Source organism: Podarcis bocagei (genome assembly GCF_964188305.1).
Source record: "Podarcis bocagei genome assembly, chromosome: 11".
In the NCBI taxonomy this organism is placed as follows: Eukaryota; Metazoa; Chordata; class Lepidosauria; order Squamata; family Lacertidae; genus Podarcis; species Podarcis bocagei.
In genome coordinates, this window is record NC_138136.1 from 6,794,436 (window position 1) to 6,814,582 (window position 20,147).

Here is a 20,147-nt window from a genome sequence, read left to right on the forward strand (position 1 = left end):
CTACGAAATGATAATATGAAAATGCTTGATGTGCAAACTCATAGCCCATTTAAAGTGCATAAATGCCTCAAGGCCAGTCTACATGTTACAGTCCGACATGGAGACTCCTCCACAAACATCCGTAGAGAAGACATACCATATAATGCCACTAAGACATGAAAATGTCTTCAGTCACTGCTGTAAGTTCCCATGTCTGCTAATGGTGATGGCAGCATGGAAATTTCATGAAATGAAAAGTAAACCCAACATGTACTTTCCAATTAGGTTTCCAATATGAAGAGGTGACTACACGGAAGTTATTCTAGCCGGCCCCAGATCAGTTAATATTAACCCAACCTCACTTAAAGAGCTTGAGGCAATATTTGTTAAGAAACTGGGTCCACAGAACAGAACTGGTCAAAAATATTTTCCATGAGAAAGAAATGAGAAAGTTATTCTTACTTTGAAAAGCCAGAGTCCTGTAATACCTATACATTCTCCATTGCTAATGTGTGAAAATGACACCCAAGCATGATATACGCAGCTTAAACAGTATAATTTCTTCTCCCTCTGAAATGCTCCCTTCTTTACAACCTCAACAATTTTCAAGAAAATGCCATCGCCCAACAAGCTACTTAAATATGATGGGTGGTAAAGATACCGATCATATCGAAACGTGACAGGCGCAATGATCACCCCGAGTAGGAAAATTATAACGCAGCTCATACCAAGGTCAGATCATGTATCCTGTTCTTTAATGCCACCAAATCTTCTTTGTGATGAATGTTTTTAGATTGCTCTTCAAGCTGAAACAGTAAAGACAGTGTGATTGATGTAACAAAATAACTTTGATGGACACATTAGAATGCATGAAGAGCAGTAGAAAGGGATCAAGCGGTACAGTGGGGGCTTTTAAAAAAACAAAAACAGACAAACTACAAAGCATTTCAGTACAGCCTTGAAAATAAGACAAAAACGACTATCACAAAAACAGTTCCTTGCCAGCTTGCCGGCTCTTAGCAACTTTAGCCCATTTGTGGAACATGGGAAGCTGCCTTCTACTGAGTCAAACCACTGGCCTGCCTACCTCTTTAGTGTCTACACAGACTGGCAGCTGTTCCCCAAAGTTTCAGGACAGGGGACATTCCCAGAACTACCTGGAGATACTGGGGAATGAACCTGGAATCTTCTGCATGCGAAACTGATACTCTGCCCCTGAGCTACAGTGGTGTGCCAATAACCTACAAAGGCAAGGAGCTGACTGCTTTTCCATTTATGAAAGGAACGTCTCCCCATCTGATTAGCTAAAGAGGATTTACACCCATCACAAGCAGTAGGTGGGTGGCTATTTAAAGTTTGCTTTAGTAACTGTGAACATTAATAATTGTATGTAGTTATTTGGTTAATATAAAACAGTAATTCTCAAACAGTTCTCCACACACACACAGTGCCACAGATGCAGTCTTGAGTGCAGTGAAACCCTTACTGAGACCTGACATCATCATTTATGAAAGCACTCTGAAAGCTACTGGTTCCTTCCTGTCTCAGAAAGCATGGCTTTGCAGCCCTTCTTCTCCTTCAACTCATAGACTTCAATCTTACAAACAATCTTCCAGCAAAATGAAGTTCCTGGTTCATCCTCTGAAGTGTGATATGCCCTTAATTACTTCAAAGATAGCAGTGAACGTATCAGAGGTCCCAATAAATTTGTCACAAACGCCAGACCGCAAAAGTCAGCACAACTTACCATTTTAAGTTTTTTTATCGTCACTTGGAGCTCATCCACTTCAGCTTCGTATTGGCGCTTGAGGTCATTCAGAGCCTCTTCTGTTTTCCGCTTCTCCTACAGGCATGATATATTTGTTAAATTACAAATGGCAGGCTTAAGCAATGCACTTTTACACAATCACATGTCTGGGAAGCATCTCTTCCCATTACAGTGCAACAAAAATATTTTGGGCTACCCTTAATGTTTCTACGCGTGGCTATGCATGTGTGAGAGTTGGACATATGCTTATGGATACATGTTGTGCAACCCACAATATGAAAAGAAGTGCAGGGAAATCCCATGGCACTGACAAGCAAGCACACAAAATACAAGGTGACTGTGTCATAAGTCAGCCCTGCATCAGTAATAACTGTGTACATGGTTACCATTAAAATTTATAGTTCAGTACTAACCCACAAAGTAAATATCACCGAAGGAGTGCATTTACATTTGGGGTGTCATACTTCTTAAAATTGCGAGCAGCACTGAATGAAGGACAGAGTAAAGAATGATAAGTGAAATAAGTCATCACCGGGCCAGCCTTGCTATTTCTATCTAGGTGGTAAATTGACTGATACTTGGCAAGATGCTTATCAACTCGGACATTCCATTGTGTGTGTGTGTGTGTGTGTGTGTGTGTGTGTGCTTAGGGAACTACTGATACATTTATAAGGTGGGTTCAAAGTCCATGGTAAGGCCAGTGCTCAGAGAACTGTGGGATCAGCTGTGAATTACCAGCTGTGGTTTGGACTTCACAAAGAGCAGCCTCACTGCCTCCCCTACTAATTCAACAGCGTAGCTAAACGCTTCAGAGCCTCAGGGACATTTTAGAAGTCACATGTGGTCGGGTGTGCAGCCCTGTCATTCCATCGCTGCGCACACACAAGCTCTTAGGGCAGGCCTGCACAACTTGCAATATCTTCTACAGTACACACATCACAAGAGAAAGGTATTCTGCTACTCAGATAGTGGGCCCTAACTAGATGCTTAACAAGCCCCCCATGTGAAGTTCCTGGAAGACAGCAAAAGGAGGAGGTTTATCAACATGGCTGGCTGGTGGGGTCAATTGCCTAAGCGAGTCACAACTTGGGCCAGCTTGCCTTAGGCTTGGGGTAGGGAACCTGTGGCCCACCATATGTTGCTGGACTTCAACGCCCCTCATCCCTGGTCATGCAGATGGGAACTGGAGTCCAGCATTAACTGAAGAGCCCAATGTTCATCACCTGCGCCTTAGGCGCAACTGAGAAAGCCCTCTCAATTGTGGACACAACCTTTGACAACTCAGAGGCTCCTTCAATGAGTAACTAAGCAATCGAAATGGGTGGGAGGAAGAGTCGCTTGCATGCAATTTAAAGAACCTGTGCTCTGTTGAATGTGCAGTCTGGAGGTACCGTATTTTTCGCTCTATAAGATGCATTTTTCCCCTCCTAAAAAGTAAGGGGAAATGTGTGTGCGTCTTATGGAGCGAATGCAGGCTGCGCAGCTATCCCAGAAGCCAGAACAGCAAGAGGGATCGCTGCTTTCGCTGCGCAGCAATCCCTCTTGCTGTTCTGGCTTCTGAGATTCAGAATATTTTTTTTCTTGTTTTCCTCCTCCAAAAACTAGGTGCGTCTTATGGTCTGGTGTGTCTTATAGAGCGAAAAATATGGTACTTAGGAATGAAACACAGAAATGCAGCAGCTTAAAACTTCTATATTACTACTAGTCAGAAAATAACTAGTTCTAATTCTTCTATTAGGGTCTGTTTTAGAGCCACCACATTCAAGGGAACTGTATGCTGACTGCTGCTATACAGCAGGCAAGTTGCTTGCCCATCATGTGGATCAGGCAATTTCTCAAAAAAGTCACACACACAAAAGCTGAGCTAAAAGAAAACTCCTGGTATAGATACAACCAAATACAACCAAAAATGTGCATTTTAGAAAAGAAAAGTTCCAATTAAAATGCACACCAGCCTCTATCTGGCCTAAAAAATGTTTCTCACAGGCACTGAAAACAGCACCACCCCAGCCAAGCTTTCCTTAATAATGCTCCCCACCCAAAAACTGAGGTGGAGAAAGCTCTGACCTTCATACCTTTCACATCCATGGCAAATTGGGAGGAGAAAGAATGCAGAGAGAAAGGTTTCATGTATGAAGCCTCAGGCACAGAAGCCAGAACCTCTTCACTAATTTTCTTAAGCAGAGAAGCCAGTTCTAAAAGAAATATTAGGTCTGTAAACATCAACTATTCACCTCCTTCTTGATTTTATGCTCTGCGGCCTGTATTCTCTGGTCCATCTCCTCTTCTAGTTCACCAAGCTGCATTGCTGCTTTATCTTGTGCTCTAAAATGTAAGCATTCACACAAGGCCATCTTGAGAAACTTCAAAGAAAACTGAGAATACATGGTTTGTTCCATCCCTAACCTGAATCGGTGGCTCAAGATGTTGCAAGTCAGGCATCTGGGGAAAGGTGAACAAAGACCTTGGTCTCATCTCCATTCCACTTTAAACAATAACAGCTCCCCCCAATGCATTCTGGGGACTGTAGTTCGTAAAGAGTGCTTGAAGTTTGAGATCCCAATGCCAGTAATAGAGCTACAATCTACAGCAGTGGAGTCCAAACTTTCTTCAAAGAGGGCCAGATTTGATGAAGTGAAGGGCCATAAGGGATAACCAAAGTTGTTGAAGTTGTTGAGCTTTTTTAAGGTTGAAGTTGTTGAGGTTGTTTTAGGATTTTACCCCAGGAAATAAACTGCCACAAGGGCTGCATTAAACTGACTGGTGGACCTGATTAGGCCCCCAAAATGGACTTTGGACATGCCTGATCTACAGAGTAGTTCATCAGACAGTACCTCTTTCCAGGAAATTCTGGGAATCACAGCACTTTGGAAAGAACAGAAGGTTTCCTAACAACTCCCAGCACCTCTTACGAATTGCAGTTCTCAGGCAGGAAGCCGTGGCCGTTTAAAGTGGTATGATACTGCTTTAAATATATAGTGCAGATCGGCAACTCCAAATTAAAGTCACCTGATTCTCATTACTGTCATTAAAAGCAACCGAATTATCTTAGCATGGTACATGCTACACAGATATCCCAAGCTTAGGACATCCAATTAGCAAGGCTGTGACTGCAAATGATGTGCAGAACTGAATGTGAAGTGGTTTTCCACACACCATTCTGAACATCTTCTCACGGCAGCACAAAGAAGGCAGCTTCATTTTCCGCTTCCCTTTCTGCTGCCAACTTCCTATGAGGTGTTACCACAAAAAGGTAGATCATCTGGGACCTAAAACTGTTGCTTCTCATGGAATAATATTGGATATATACCATCAGCAACAAAAAGTTCAAACACATTTCACCAATCACATCGGCCTGGATGGCATACTGCTTGAACAGTCTACAACTGATAACTATTTCCTTTTTACATATGTGTGTTCAAAGGTATAACTTTAAAGTAAAACAGACTTCTGACAGGACATTTTTTTTTAAGTTACAATCCTGATTCCATAAGGAAGGAATTTTGGTTGTGTCCAGCCACATTATACTCACTGAAATGAATGGACTTAAGTTGGTTGTGTCCATTAATTTCAGTGGGTCTACTCTGAGGAGATAACCCCATGATTGCAAGGAAAAAACATAGCATGAAAAAGAATGATATGAGGCTAATAGTTCTGCCTTTGGATCTTAAGCACTTCATTCAGCTTCTCAGAGACTCCAGGACAACCAATGCTAATTTTGACTTCTCACACCCACCAGCCTCATCCAACTCACAGTGAAATTTTGGCAGTTGAATGCTGCCATTAACATTATCATGTGACTTTAAACACCACCATGTACTGCAGACAAAAATGGTAATTGTTTCACTGTGAAGTACAAAACATTTGACTCTTACCTTTTTACAGCTATGGCTAAGTTTTCCATCTCTGCACTCTGAAGCTTGATCTCTCGAATAAAGTTCTTAATAACATGCTCATAAGGTTGAATTAATCGTGGTTCCACGATATTGATGTTCTGATACAGAACACTGACCTGTTCTTGCCTGGAAGAGGGAAAAAATTACTAATTAAAGCATATGCAGATTTTCTCACAAATAATCGGTTTATATCTCATGCAGAGATGGCTGTTGAAATGGCGAAGGAAAAAGCTCTCCTATTCAGTTTTCGCGGGTTAGGCTTTCGTACCACGAACCAATTATATTTAACCCTTACAAAATTGTTAGCATTTCTTTGGTTATTGGCATCAACTCAGAAGAGATCTGGATATCTTCAAAACAATATTACAAAATGTTTTGGAAACAGTGTAATTGCACAATAATTAATGCTTTTACTGTGGAGACAGAGGCAACTTCTGCACAACTTTCTGAGGGTCACATGCCAGTGGGAGGGTGAGGTCAGAAGCAAAAGTAGGTGAAGCAACAAATGTCATTCTTTGCCTTTGTGCGGTAGGCTAGTTTCTACTCAGGCGCATCTCTATCTTCCATCCAAGCAAGAGGTATAATGGGAGTTCAAAGGCAAATTGCAGCCAGACAAACACTCTTTGGGGTGCAAAGCAGGGCCAGTGAGTGGTGTGGCCTGGGGAGAGTTTGGAGGGCCAAACAGAAAGGCCTGGAGGGCCACATCTGGCTCCCGAGGTTCCTCACCACTGGCTTATGTAAACTTGGTAGAAAACGGTTTGCTCCATGTAAATGCCAACTATGGTACTGGTTTTGTGCCCAGGCATGTGCTGGGATAGCTTAGTTCAGGGGTCGGCAAGGTTTACCTCGCCTGGGCCGGTTCACTCCAGCGGAGATCCCTCCGTGGGCCGGATTGTGTGCGCGCAATTGCCGGCATCTGTGTATGCACAGGCGCGATTTCTGGCGCCATGGAAGCAAATCCCCATGCCACGCTGAGCCAGTTTACAACAGTGCGCAGGGACTCACCGAGCGGGCGGCTCAGTTCGGGAGTGGCTTGTGGGCCGGTTAAACAACCCCAGTGGGCCGCTTTTGGCCCATGGGCCTTAGGTTGCCAACCCCTGGCTTAGTTGGTAGAGCAGGAGACTCTTAATCTCAGAGTTGTGGGTTTGAGCCCCACATTGGGCAAAATTCCTGCACTGCAGGGGGCGGACTAGATGAAACTCGTGGACCCTTCCAACTCTAGAATTCTCCGATTCTCTGTTGATGGCTCCACCTCCTAGGCATCCATGCGTGGGACCAGATACCTGCCTTTATGAAGCCTTGGGGTGAGCAGCTGCTTGCTCATAGGTTTCCATGCAAGTGGCTCTCCTAATCACATGGGTGGCCTCCTTGTGTAGAAGACCACACACCCAGCAGCTGCTTCAGCACAGGCTTTGCCAGTTCAGATGTGTGCCCCAATGAATGGGTGCCTGGGGAGGGCCAGGGCCAAAGGGGCCAGCTCTGCTCCCCAATAATTGTGTGAAGAATATATATAGTGCAAGGTTTTAGATGCAGGATAAACTTTAGAGAAGTGGACAGAAACCAGCAAGCACACGCCCATGCACGGTTAGTAAGAAAGGCAGCACGATAAAAGCTTTTCTAGGATGCTGTAACAAAAATTAACTTAACTCAACCGATAACCTACCATTGGATGCCACTGGCGTTCCTGTTGGGATAATTAAAGATAGTCAATATATATGATCTAGGAACTGCAACCAAAATACTCATTGGAATTGGTGGTGGATGAATCAGGGCAAACTGATGTGGTTCTGGAGGCCAACTTTCATGGCAAATAATACTAATAATACTACTAATAATAATAATAATAATATTTATACCCCGCCCATCTGGCTGGGTTTCCCCAGCCACTCTGGGCAGCTTCCAACAAAATATTAAAATACAATAGTCCGTCAAACATTAAAAGCTGCCTAAACAGGGCTGCCTTCAGATGTCTTCTAAAAGTCTGGTAGTCGTTTTTTCTCTTTGACATCTGGTGGGAGGGCGTTCCACAGGGCGGGTGCCCAATTTTATTTTTACAGAAAGGTAAGCAAATTTTTCAGTGCACCTTCCGTAAAATTGTCCAGACATGTAGCTGTGTTAGTTGGCTGCCACAAAAACAAAACAAAAACAGTCTTACGTCATCTTAAAAACTAACAGATTTATCATGGCATAAAATTCTGTGGACGAGGGCCAACCTTGTCTGGTGCACGAACTGTTCTCTTTAGTTGGCAAGTATGCACAATGGGAACGGGGGGGGGGGGGGAGAGATATAAACAGTGGCGCAAAACAACAGTGAGAAGCCCAGTCTGAGACAATTGTGTGCAACGTTCAAATGTATATAAGATAAGCAAAGTGGCAGTTCACTATGGCAGTACGTTAACTCACCCCTGTAGTGAGAGGGGATGCCATTGTCTCTATTCAAGGCTAAATAAATAGAATCAAATTCCCCAATAAATTCTAGTCCAACAGCTTCACACTGTGGTCTCCCTTTGAAGTTCCTTTGTTTTAGACTGACAACTGCCAGCTCAGTGAGCAAAGTGTCCTGGGAGACGGAAATGTTCGCCCACTTGTTGCTTTGAATGTTGCCGTTTCTTTATGTCAGATCCGTTTCCCATTTGCTCCTTTGTGCAGAGACTGACTCGCTTGTCCTGCGTTGACCACAGAGGAGCAATGCTGACAAGGACACACTGCGTTGGGGAATGACCCTGGGTGGCATGGCTGATATTACGAAGGAGAACAGCAGTGCGGCCTGAGGAGATATGCGAAAAGAACTGGCACCTGGCTGGATGCAGCAGAGTCTGGCCAAGGCGTTTGGCTCGGTTATTGGGCCTGTTGATATCTTTCTGAGTGCTCTGAATAATCAGAGAAAGCGTCTGAAGTCTCTGGGCAGCTTCCCTCACACAGGCAATCTCCTGGGCACAGAATCTTTCTGGGGACACTGTCTTCCAGACTGGCCTTGTAAGGGGCATCAAATATCCTGACATATCATTTTCAACAAGCAGAGCAGGAAGGTACCGTATTTTTTGCTCTGTAAGACGCACCAGACCTTCCTGGAGGAGGAAAACAAGAAAAAAAAAATATTCTGTATCTCAGAAGCCAGAACAGCAAGAGGGATCGATGCTCAGTGAAAGCAGCAATCCCTCTTGCTGTTCTGGCTTCTGGGATAGCTGTGCAGCCTGCATTCGCTCCATAAGACGCACACACATTTCCCCTTACTTTTTAGGAGGGAAGAAGTGAGTCTTATAAAGCAAAAAATATGGTAGGTTCACTTAAAAAAAATAATCCACACTTTTTTTAAAAAAAACAACCTACTTGCATAAAAATCACCACAGCCTTGATTCAGTCAAAGTTATTAGGTACGTAAGACTGAATCTCAGGAGGGATAAGGGTCATTTAGGGGGTTCTGTGCCAAGCTGAGATTCGAAAAAGAGGCTTCCACTTCATAGCTCTGAAATGTTCAGCCTTCGCCAACCTAGTTCCCGGAAGATGTTTTGAATTGCAATAGTGCGCTGTAGCCCCAAACACCTGGAAGGCACCAGGCCAGTTTAATGATGATGGCATATAAAAGTTGTTTGTTTGTTTGTTTGTTTACCACCTGCTGTCAGGCATGTTTAAGCCACTTTGTGGGTCAAATACTTTTAAAGATTTTTCTCAGGGGGAAGCAACAGGTTTTGTTTCTGCATGGCATGCATGCATCAGAGCATGTTGTTTTATTTATTTATTCTACACCCCAGCATCTCAACTTCACAATACACATCTCCCCACAGCCCTGCCGCCTCCCTTTCCATAGAGCCCTTGTAAACCTATCTTCGGGAGCTGAGAAGCAGGCTTCGTGGCCCTATTCTGACAGTGCTACCTTTTGTTCAGGATCTCAAGCGCGTCACAGCTGCTGTTCTTGGAGATTTTTCAGCTTCAAAGATTAAACAAACAAGAAGCCTGAAAGAAGGGAGGTTGAAAGCTTAAGGCTCAAACCCCCCCCCCAGCCATGCTGTTCAGTCTGCGCCTGCTGCGCTCGGCTAAGAAGAGCCGCTGCTGTCACAAACATATGGCGGCAATTGCGGGAGTTTGCTCAGCTTATTTGATCTCAAAAACCACAATATGGTTTCATTGTTCCTCGCTGGCCCAATTACAACTGTCAAAAGAGCTTGATTCAGCAGACTCCAGCGGCCTACATTTATGCTGTGCCAGTCAGGTGCAAGGAGCGAGAAAACACACTGCAGGCAAGCGCAACAGCGCAACCCTCTCCGGAAGCACCGGGAGTCACAAGGAGGCGATGGGGTCTTTTTAAATGAGAGGCGACAGCGGGCACTCACCTGAATGCTTATATACAAAAAGGCTGAATGAGATTTGAAATTAAAAGCACGCGTTGGCAACTGCTACCACCAGCCCCAGAGCCATTTTGGAAACAGAAGTTTTTTAACTACGGTCATCTGGGAAGGCAAAGACACCCTTAATCTTCAGTGAATGGCAACGCCACCAGTTAAAGGCTTCTGCGGGGCGGCGGCATTGTATGGGCCATTCAACAGGAACTCCACAGCACCTTCACAGAGGCACAGGGTACCAGAAATAGAGATTTACAAAGCAATAGAGAAATATAGATTAACAAGCAGTCCAGTCTTCAACTGGGTTGGGTCCCACTTTCAGCTTGTGGCCTGATCTAAGGTCAGTCACAACAGTAGCAGCAGCACCAGCAAATATATGAAAGAAAGGAAAAGCATTGGGTTCCCAAATGCATGTTTGGATTAAAACAGGCATAGGCAAACTTGGCCCTCCAGCTGTTTGGGGACTACAACTCCCATCATCCCTGACCACTGGTCCTGTTAGCTAGGGATGATGGGAGTTGTAGTCCCAAAACATCTGAAGGGCTGAGTTTGCCTATGCCTGGATTAAAGGCAGGTGTTTAAAAATACTGAAGACTACTGCTCTGCTAGCTAGTCCATGAAATTGCATGGGGCATTTAGAGGAAGGGGCATGTGGAAATCATTCTTCCCTCCTGCAGTTTGTATCCAAGTAAGTTCTTCTCGGAGTAAAACCACGGAAATTAAGGGACTTAAGTTAATCATGTCTATTAACTTCAATGGGTCTACTGCTAGTATGACCAAGACAGGATATAACCCCATGTTTCAGATCACTTGAGATTATTGTTTCAGAGCAACCTCTACCCCTGATTATCATTACCTCTTACTGTAGCTCAACTGATTGAAATGGCACCCTGGTAACCTAAAGACTGAAATATTCCAGGAGAAATATGTGTAAGTTGGTTCATCAATGCCGCCAAATATTGTGACCATTTGTTGAAAATGAATTATTAAGGAGCAAAATATTGTGTTCAAAGTTCCCATTAACTTTGTCCTTTGCTTCTGCATCAGAGACGAGTCAGAAACAAAATCCAAATACCAGAATCATTTTAAGGAATTTCTGATCCACATACACTCAAATACATTTCCAGGTAATGAAATGATAATGAGAAATCTACATTCAGCTGTCAAACCTGAAGCTTGAGTCACCCAAGCTTGAAGAAGTGCATTAAGATTTGGAGTTCCACTTGTGGCTGGAGGACAAAGTCATTTTAAAAGCTGTCCCAAGCAAAGTCCCCAGCCATCGTGGTGGAGTGAGGAGTGGCACTGAGATGGTGAATGACAGAGCTGTGTGCCACGTGACCACTTCTGAGCCCCCTAAGCTAGTCTGTTGCCCTCAAGAGCAGGAGAAAACCAAGTTTCGTTGCCAGAGTTAAAACAAGATCCAGCTAGCAGCTCAGTCAGCTTCTGGACATGGAATGGGAGCTTGTCATCTTGTTCTTCACCTCAGGCTACAAGCGTCTTAGACTAGTCCTGCTGCACTTTAATACAGAAAAAGGACTCAAAACTATGACTAAGCATCCGTGCATCTGCCCCCATTATTACTACTCTGTGCACAGCCCACACCCAAGGAAGTAGGAGGTGAGCATGATGTTTGGCTGGAGTTAACAAGCAATCCTTTCCCCTCACGTGGGATAGTGAACCTGAGTCCAGATTAGACTGCTTTGCACCACCAAGTACCTAACTTTGTCATGTGTCTCGATTCACCTCAGCTATCCCATTTTGACCATCGCTCTGTCTGAAGTGATGCATGAGAATTGCCATTCAGTAGAATCAAACGGGTGGTGCTGTGGTCCAAACCGCAGAGCCTAGGGCTTGCCAATCAGAAGGTCGGCGGTTCGAATCCCCGCCACAGGGATGGATTGGTCCCTGTTCCTGCCAACCTAGCAGTTCGAAAGCATGAAGTGCAAGCAGATAAATAGGTACCACTCCAGCAGGAAGGTAAATGGCGTTTCCATGCGCTGCTCTGGTTCGCCAGAAGCGGCTTAGTCATGCTGGCTACATGACCCAGAAGCTGTACGCCGGCTCCCTCGGCCAATAAAGCGAGATGAGCGCCGCAACCCCAGAGTCGGTCACGACTGGACCTAATGGTCAGGGGTCCCTTTACCTTTACCTTTAGAATCAAACCAGGCATCTGCACACTCACACTATGAAAAGCTATGGCAATTCACTCTATCACCCTATTAAGCAGCTGGACTGCATTCAAAGTGCTATGGCAAACATTGCATCCATGGCATTGCGATAAGGACTAGCTGCTGAAACACAAACTCTCTTTGCACATGCCTCATTCCACCACCAACTCAGCAGTCTGCTATACCTGAGCAGCCTTTGTTTGGCAACCACCATCTTACAAAAATAAGAATAACTTTGCCTTTCAGAAAACAGGACAAACCAAGGACTCCCTTCCAAGTTTAAAAAGCACCTATTCTGCAAACCTTTCTGGTTATGTTGTTTTAAAGATAACACACCCACACAATCTATATTTTTTTAAAAAAGCATACATATATATTTAAGTGAAGACTTTAGGGATTTCCAATCTTTTTAAAAAAATAATGTTATAACAATTTTGTAAGATACTGAATAGATAAATGAACAGCCTATAAAGTTCTTGATCATCTGCATTATTCTACATAAGCCCAATACAGTGGTGCCTCGCAAGACAAAAAGAATCCGTTCTGTGATTCTCTTCGTCTAGCGGTTTTTTCGTCTTGCGAAGCAAGCCCATTGACGGATTAGCGGATTAGCGCTATTAGCGCTATTAGCAGCTTTTAGCGGCTTATCGGATCAGCTGATAAGCGGCTTAGTGGCTTAGAAAAAGGGGGGAGGGGGGAAAACCACAGGAACTCGCAAGACATTTTCATCTTGTGAAGCAAGCCCATAGGAGATTCGTTTTGCGAAGCACCTCCAAGACGGAAAACTCTTTCGTCTAGCGAGTTTTCCGTCTTGCGAGGCATTCGTCTTGCGGGGCACCACTGTATCTCAAATGGGCAACTGCAATCTATATTCAGTTAATATTTTCAATACAGGAGTTTCTGATTCAATAAAACAGAAATATAAATTACGCAGCTCTTGCAAGTTCATATTAGAATCATTACAGGCTACAAGGAGGCCATGGCAACACTTCAGTGCTTATCTAACTAGAAGCAGTGCCTACAACCCTCTAGCCTTTTTATTCAGAAATATAAAGGAAAAGACAAGCTACAGTGTTCTAGCTGATTGGTCAGTAAGAATGAAATCTGAACCAATCTTCCAGTGTCCTAACCAATGGTCGCAAAGCTACTGAAATGACAGACAAGTGTAAGCAGCTTATTTTAAATATTTATATGGCAAATGCATACTAAGCTTAATTAGATTCTTGTTGTATCATGTAGATTCATTCCCAGTGTACTCTTGGGTCCCCTTCACTGCATTTCTAGCACTGAGCATTGCTTGGTGTACATTCACCACTAAGGGTTAGTGCTCTTTAGATGGAAGCATAACTTTCTTTGCATCCCCTTCAACAGCCTCCGGGTGGATAATTTGCACTCTCACACTTCATGCCAAAGGAGCATCTTGAACTCGGGGAAACGGTGTTCTAATGTGATTCTGTATGAAAGAGCCTTATTAAGCCCACTCAGAACACCATGGCAATTGATACATGGATCAAGTTACAGGACTCAAGTGCCAAAGTGAACAACAGCAATGCAATGATCCCCTTTTCGTATGTTCCAGAAAATCAATGATAATTTTTACCTTTCCTTGAAAATCTGACATCTCAGTTCCTTTTCATAATCAACTGCAGTCTCATATAACCAAGATGCTGAAGTGTAATTAATGCATGAAGGGGTTAAAACCATAGAGTCAGCTGTCCTGCTAGGTTTAGCTAGGTCACACCCTCTCACCTCTTCCACCATGTGAATCCAACTAGTAAGGCTGTCTAAACTGGATTTTCCAAGCTTAGACAACATGGCTTTAGCAAGCCATCTTTATGTTTCTGTACAAATAATTTAGAAACTCTTACCATTTTTTAAGCTAAGTTGTACAGCCTGCTTTTTCTTGCTGCTATCTGGAAAAGCGCATAAATCTGACCTTTGATGCCTGGAGCTGCCAGGGACTGAACTCAGGACCCTCTGGAAGACACAAGATCTACCCACTCTGGAAGAATGGCAGATGAAAGTGATGGACTATATGACATTGGCCGAGATGACAGGCAGAATCCGTGACCAAGGAAAAGAGACGGCGGAAGAAGAATGGAGAAAATTCAAAAGTTATCTTAAGGACTATTATAAACTTAATGAATGCTAGAGTGTTGAGGTTTTCAGGAACAAAGGGACACAGTGATATAAGGTCAGAATACAGAGATGACTAAGATGACAGAGGTTGGAAAGTAACAATTGGGAGTTGCTATAAAATTATGGACATTGGGATGCAGAAAGGGGGGGTATGGGGAAGTCCCAGAAAAGAGGTTTATGAAAATATGTTATGAAATTATACGTGTATGTTTGTCTTTTTAAGTGTTTGTTTGTGCTATAAAATTTTGTAAAACCAATAAAAATTTTATAAAAAAAAAATGAACTCAGGACCCTCTGCATGCAGATAAGATGCTCCGTCACTGAGCTATGGCTCTTAAATAAAGGAGGCATCTGACTAACAACTACCCAAAGCAGGATGTTGGGCCACATCAGGACTGGCTAACCCTTTGGCCCTTTTGATCTTGCTGGACTCCCCAACCAGCGGCCATGATGGGAACTGGACTCCAATATGACAGGTTACCTGCCCATGGCCTAGATCAGCCTTTCTCAACCTGTGGGTCCCCAGATGTTGTTGAACTACAACTCCCATCACCTCTAGCTAGCAAGGCCAGAGCTCAGGGATGATGGGAGTTGTAGTCCAACATCTGGGGACGCACAGGTTGAGAACCGCTGGCCTAGATGGAGCCTTAATCGAAACCTAAACATCTCTTCCTATGTGGCTAGTTAAAATTATTTAATTGATTGTGTTTTATTTATCTATTAAGAACACTTCTAAGTCTGTCCTTTAGCCTAAGATCCCTGGGTACAGTACAATGATCAATACATAAATAATTCCAATATTATTAAAAGAGCAGGTAAAACAAATCCTTAAAATCACAGTCCATAAAACCACTTAGAGCCACTCACTGACTCCTTAACTGAAGCCCCATACTAGCTATAGTATCCTACAGAAGCCCAGGCAAACAGCTTTACCTGCTACCAAAAAGGGGGAAAGCTTTTGGGAGATACGGAAGGAAGTGCAGTATAAATTATTATATACAGTTGGAAAGAAAGCCCATCTTTGCTGTTCTCTGTCATACAAAGCTCAATAGTACAGCAGAAGCAAAATGGCCTTTGAAATCTGACAGAAGAGACCTTACACCACTCACAGCAAATAATCTACTCAGAACAGCAAGACCAACTGTTAACATCGTAAGCAAAATGATGGTAACCAGTTACTGCGGATGAAAGAAGCTTGCGGTGCAGAAATGCACAGGGTGGCATTTCTTTAGCATGACCACTCCCTCCTCTGGCATCCCAGGGTGTCACCGTTACTATTTGGTCACTGCACCTTTCACGTCACAGCATGGTTGGGTGAAATGGCTATCACAGATCAGCTATCACAAACAGAGCCTTCTTACTGCGCAAACACAGAGCCCATCCATAAAGGCAAACACGGAATGTGATATGCTTGTCACAAGATAATTTATCACCCCACAGGATTGCGAATGCTAAGCCTAAATCCTCGTTCTTGACAATATCTGTTGCAGGCCCAGATAGTCCACTTCCTATGCGTGTTTGTTACTCAGAAGGAGAGCCCACCAAGTTCAATGGGCCTGAGGATGCAATCCTGTACACAGTTACCTGGAAGTAAGCTCTGCTGAACTCTGCAGGACTCACTTGAGTTGACATGCACAGGATTGCATTAATAGTCCCAGGTACATAGGATACACATGGGACGCGGGTGGCGCTGTGGGTAAAACCTCAGTGCCTAGGACTTGCCCATCGTATGGTTCGAATCCCCGTGGCGGGGTGAGCTCCCATCTTTCGGTCCCAGCTCCTGCCCACCTAGCAGTTTGAAAGCACCCTTAAGTGCAAGCAGATAAATAGGTACCGCTTTATAGTGGGAAGGTAAACGGCGTTTCCGTGTGCGGCGCTGGTGCTGGCTTGCCAGAGCAGCTTCGTCACACTGGCCACGTGACCCGGAAGTGTCTTCGGACGGCGCCGGCTCACGGCCTCTAGAGCGAGATGAGCACGCAACCCTAGAGTCGGACACGACTGGCCCGTACGGGCAGGGGTACCTTTACCTTTACATAGGATACACAGGATTCCACAGGAGCATAAAAAGCTGCCTCATAGTGAGTCAGACCACTGGTCCATTTATCTCAATACTGTTTACACAGAGTGGCAGCGTCTCTCCCAGCCTTACCTGCCCCTGCCGGGGATTGAACTTGCAACCTTCTACATGAAAAGCAGGTGCTCTACCACGGAGCTATGCCCTTTCCCCAAACTGAATTGCAATTCAAGCTGAATAGAAACCTGTGTTATTGTCATACATACGGGGAGAGGGAGAGAACACAAACCTAAGAAGAGCCATCTGGATCGCCAATGGCCCATGTAGATAGCATCCTGTTCTCACAGTAGCCAACCAAAAGTCTGCGGGAAACCGGATGTAGGACCCAAGAACAAAAGAACACTTCCCTCCTGTGGCTTCTAGAAACTGGTATTCAGAAGCCTGACTGCCTCCAATTTAAACCACCCATGAGATAGGGAGGAATCTTTGGGTGCTTTGATCATTTCACATACGGAAGTTATTTCTGGCCGATAACCTGTACATTAAAACAGTTACAAAAATCTGATTTCACTGCTCTGCAGAGTGAATGAATTTGCCTTTATACCAGTGTTAGAAACCTGAGATAGATATGAAAGCTAGGAGCTAAATGGCACCTTAAACCGAGCTTATGTGCGCAACAATGGAATGTCTAGGCACACTTTTTTATATAGCAAGAAAACAAAGCTGAAAATGAATGAACTACAGCTAAAATAATGTATGTTCATTTTTCACATGGTCCAGTCCTTCCCCTGCCCACCCCCTAATATTCTTAAGAGGGTCTCTTCTCTAGACTTCAGAGAGTAGCTGGAAGTAGAGAGGCAGAAAAAGGTCCTCCTTTCCTTCCACTCTGCCGTTTTGATCTGAAATCTTAAGCCATGGGTAGGCAAACTAAGGCCCGGGGGCCGGATCCAGCCCAATCGCCTTCTAAATCCGGCCTGCAGATGGTCCAGGAATTAGCGTGTTTTTACATGAGTAGAATGTGCGCTTTTATTTAAAATGCATCTCTGGGTGATTTGTGGGGCATAGGAATTCGTTCATCCCCCCCCAAAAAAATATAGTCCTCCCCCCCCCCACAAGGTCTAAGGACAGTGCAGTACTGCGCACAGAGTTCATAAACTTCTCACGCTAATGAAACTCTCTGTCACAAAATGTACCTAGAACAATAGGAGTTCCAAACACTTCTTTATACCAAATTCGACCCTTTCTTTCTGACTGCTTTTCAGCCTCTGCTTTGAAGTCGTAGGAAGTGGCATATCCAGTCTCAAAAAAAGACGCGGAGTGTGGCGTGAGAAGAGTCTGTTCCAAAACTGCTCCTACCCCAGTGTAGAGGGCTGCCATTTGGACAGGGCTGCTATAGCAGATGGATCATCTACAGATGGGGAAGGGGCAGTATTTTCACAAGAGCAAAGCAGCACAAGCGTGAACTTCCTGCCCCGCCTTAAATAGCCACACTACTACCCTTGCTATTCCAGCTGTAAATACAGCCCCAACACTAAACAGAAACAGATGCAATAAAAGATAACGATTTATTTGTTGATTTGTTTGTGTTCAATATTTTCCTTGTAAGCTGGGCAGCAACTGCCCACTCCAAAAATAGGGAGGGAGTGGCAAGGTACACTTTCTTCTTCTTCGCAATGTGTTCTGCAAACTTTTACAGAACTGGGATGCCTTCAGATAACCATTGCTGCTTGCTTTGGGGTTTCTAAAGCAGTAAGAGAAAAGACCTGAAAACCTCAAAGAGAGTAGCACCGTCTGCCTGCAGTAATGGACAAAAAGGAGCCCAGAAGCGACGTGGCACCTTGCAGACTTGTAGCGCAGGATATTTCAAAGATATGGATTGCATCATAAAATATTCTCTTAAGGGCCTCTTATCATTATTGGTTCCCCCCTCTCCCATCCCAAAGTCCTATTGCAGCGTGACTGGATTGCCACTGCCTAATGTTTTATCTCAAACAATGGGGGGCAGAGAAAAGGCTGTGTGTGTGTGTTTTCTTTTCTTTTAAAAAACACACACATAAAAATGTTTATGTGGACAGAGTGGGCCGTTGCCACCAGTTAATTTCTAAAATTGCAAGAGGATGCCTAGAAACTAAATGCTTTGACTTACAAGCTTTGTCTCTTTATCCCTTTATCTTAGAGACAGTGTTGTTCAGTGGCTAGTGCCAAAAGAGGAATCCCAAGGTGAAAGGTCCACTAGAATAACTAACTTGGGTCAGTCACACTCTTTCTCCCCACTGAGCCACTGTAAGGATAAAATGGGGGGGGGGGACTCTGACTGCTACCTAGAGCTCCTCAGAGGAAGTGAGGTGGGGGAGGACACACAAATAAAGAGCTAAGAAATACCATACTTTTCTGTGTATAAGACTAGGTTTTTTTTACTAAAAAAATGATGTTTAAAAAGGGGGGTAGTCTTATACACGGGGGCAATCTCCCCCCATTTTCTTAATTTTGAGTCCCCAAAAATAGGAGGCGTCTTATACACGGGGGCGTCTTATACATGGAAAAATATGGTACCTCACAAGCTGACCAGTGACAGAAGGTAAACTGCCTTTAGGGATGTTGCCTTGTTCCAAGCAGGATGTCCCTGTGCACACTTTAGGAGGGGGGAATCTACAGCCCTCCAGATGTTGTTGGGCTACAGCCCTCTGTAGCCCTGAGCACAAGCCCTGCTGACGGGGGCTGAGAGGCGTCGGGAGTCCAACAGTTTCGGGAAGATCGCAGGCTCCCCATCCCTCCATCATTCTTGAAAGGCCGACAAGTTTTCCAGGCGGAAAGGTGCATAGGAATTCCTACCGTTGTCTACTTTGTAGTGAGTCGCTGCCAGAGAGGAAAAGCCCGGCAACGCTACTCGGCACATGCTCAGAAGCCCTTTTACCATTCATAACACCCTGCACACCCCAGATGTTCTGGCATGTCGCCTGCCTGCCTGCCTTCCTCCCCGCGGTTTTCTCCTCGCTCGCCCCCCAGTCCGGCAGGGACGGCGGCGGGGGTTACCTGGGGATGAAGCCGGCCTCGTCCCCGAGCCGCTGCTCGAACTCCCGCCAAGCCTGGCTCGGCTCCATCGCCGCCGCCGCCGCCGCCACCTGGCTCAAGACGTCGCGGGCATCTGCCAGCCCCGGCTCGTCCGCCCCGTCCTCGGACGCCTCCTGCGCGCTGTCCCGCCGCCGCTGCTGCTGCCGCCTCCGGCGATGCGTGGCGCCGCGGAAGCCGCGGGCGAACTCGGCGAAGGTGATGGCGCCGTCGCGGTCGGTGTCGAGGCGCTGGAAGATGGCCTCGGCCTCGGCCGGCCGGACCCGCAGCTCGGCGCACAGCGCGCCGAAGTCGTCGCGCTCGATCCGGCCCGAGCCGTTCACGTCGCAGGCCACGAAGAGCGAGCGGAGCCAGGACACGTCGTCCAGGGGCCCCTGCTCTCCTCCGGGGGAGCCCATCGGGCACCCGGAGGCTGGATCCGGCTCGGAAGGGCGATCGCAAGCAGGACGAGCAGCACCCGCCACCCAGCCCAGCCACCCTGCCCGCGCCCAGGCGCCGCGGGGGCCGGTTCCCTTCGGCGCCGCCCCTTCGGCGCTCCACCCCCTCGGCCGAGAAAGTTTCTTCCGAGAGCCCAGCGCCATTCGGCGCGCCCGCCCCGTCCCGCCCGGCGGCCACCTGGAGCGCCGCGTTTGGCCGTGGAGAGGCGGCCGCGCCGTCGACGCCTCCCAAGAGCAGCGCGGGGCCAGGAGGAGGGAGCGGCGCGCCCGAGGCTCTTCCGTCGGAGCGCACGCCTCCGACTCTCTCTTTTTCCTTTCCTCTCGATTTTAGGACTAG

At 45.7% G+C, this 20,147-nt stretch overlaps 1 protein-coding gene across 2 annotated transcripts in view; it reads right to left on the minus strand.

The window, feature by feature from the left end:
* Nucleotides 1-19,845, minus strand: part of RASEF (RAS and EF-hand domain containing) — a 37,803-nt gene extending 17,958 nt beyond the window's left edge. The window contains exons 1-6 of one of the 2 annotated variants that reach the window (XM_081213684.1): nucleotides 19,338-19,845; nucleotides 7,307-7,327; nucleotides 5,623-5,769; nucleotides 3,982-4,072; nucleotides 1,727-1,822; nucleotides 708-785 (exon numbers count right to left, since the gene is read on the minus strand). In XM_081213684.1, coding sequence (XP_081069810.1) covers nucleotides 708-785; nucleotides 1,727-1,822; nucleotides 3,982-4,072; nucleotides 5,623-5,769; nucleotides 7,307-7,327; nucleotides 19,338-19,771 — 867 coding nt within the window. In that variant the 5' untranslated portion in view covers nucleotides 19,772-19,845. The remainder of the gene's footprint in view (nucleotides 1-707; nucleotides 786-1,726; nucleotides 1,823-3,981; nucleotides 4,073-5,622; nucleotides 5,770-7,306; nucleotides 7,328-19,337) is intronic. The other variant, XM_081213685.1, reaches the window with a different exon arrangement.
* Between the last annotated feature and the right edge of the window lie 302 nt (nucleotides 19,846-20,147).